The sequence below is a fragment of the Acanthisitta chloris genome, unplaced genomic scaffold (genome assembly GCF_000695815.1).
Source record: "Acanthisitta chloris isolate BGI_N310 unplaced genomic scaffold, ASM69581v1 scaffold34310, whole genome shotgun sequence".
NCBI classification, from domain to species: domain Eukaryota; kingdom Metazoa; phylum Chordata; class Aves; order Passeriformes; family Acanthisittidae; genus Acanthisitta; species Acanthisitta chloris.
The window spans coordinates 1-698 of record NW_008653839.1 but is presented as its reverse complement, the minus strand read 5'-3'; the positions used below and the strand labels follow the sequence as shown (position 1 = coordinate 698).

General features: G+C 60.5%; 1 protein-coding gene across 1 annotated transcript; it reads right to left on the bottom strand.

The window, feature by feature from the left end:
* Positions 1-63: 63 nt before the first annotated feature.
* MRPL52 (mitochondrial ribosomal protein L52) lies at positions 64-630 on the bottom strand (the record flags this gene model as incomplete). Its single annotated transcript, XM_009082552.1, has 4 exons — positions 64-187; positions 267-331; positions 412-479; positions 561-630. Coding segments are annotated over 4 exons (327 nt in total), but the record flags the coding sequence as incomplete, so codon positions are not given.
* Between the last annotated feature and the right edge of the window lie 68 nt (positions 631-698).

Below are 698 nucleotides of genomic sequence, written 5' to 3'. Positions count from 1 at the left end.
CCAGTTCCCTCCCAGTGCTCCCAGTCCCCCCGAGTTCATCCCAGTTCCCTCCCAGTCCCTCACCGGTGCTCTGTACTGGTCTGTACTGGGAGCCCTTGGGCCGCAGTTGAGGAATTTGGATCTCTCCAGTTGCTTCTTTTTTAGCCTTGGCAACATCCAGAGCCTTCGAGAGCTTCAGGACTCGGCGCTGGGAGAGGGGGGGGGAGGCTTACTGGGATGAACTGGGAGGGACTGGGAAGCTCTTATCGGTTTTACTGGTCTCTCACCGCCATCTCCTCGTTCTCCTTGAGCCTTCGTAGCTGTCCCCGCCAGAGCGGGGAGGGACGACCATCTGGGAACGATGGGAGACCTTAGTGACCTCCCAGTCCATCCCAATTCCGTCCCAGTTCATCCCAGTTCACCCCAGTATACCCACGAAACTCCAGTCCGGGAGGTCTCTGAGAGGTCCTGGCCCAGAGGAATCAGGAGAAAGACCTTTGCTGGGGAAGGGAAGGGACAAGGTTAACTCCCAGCGCCTCCCAGTTCCTCCCAGTTTGTCCCAGTTCCTGCCGGTGCCTCACCTCTCCCTCCACCGCCCGATGCGCAGCGCCGGGGTCGGCGTAGGCCGCGCTGCCCGCGCTTGGCGCTCGGCTGAGGGGGAAGAAAACCACGAGATATTTCCACCTCTTCCCTCGCCAGGATTTCCCTTCCCCGAATTC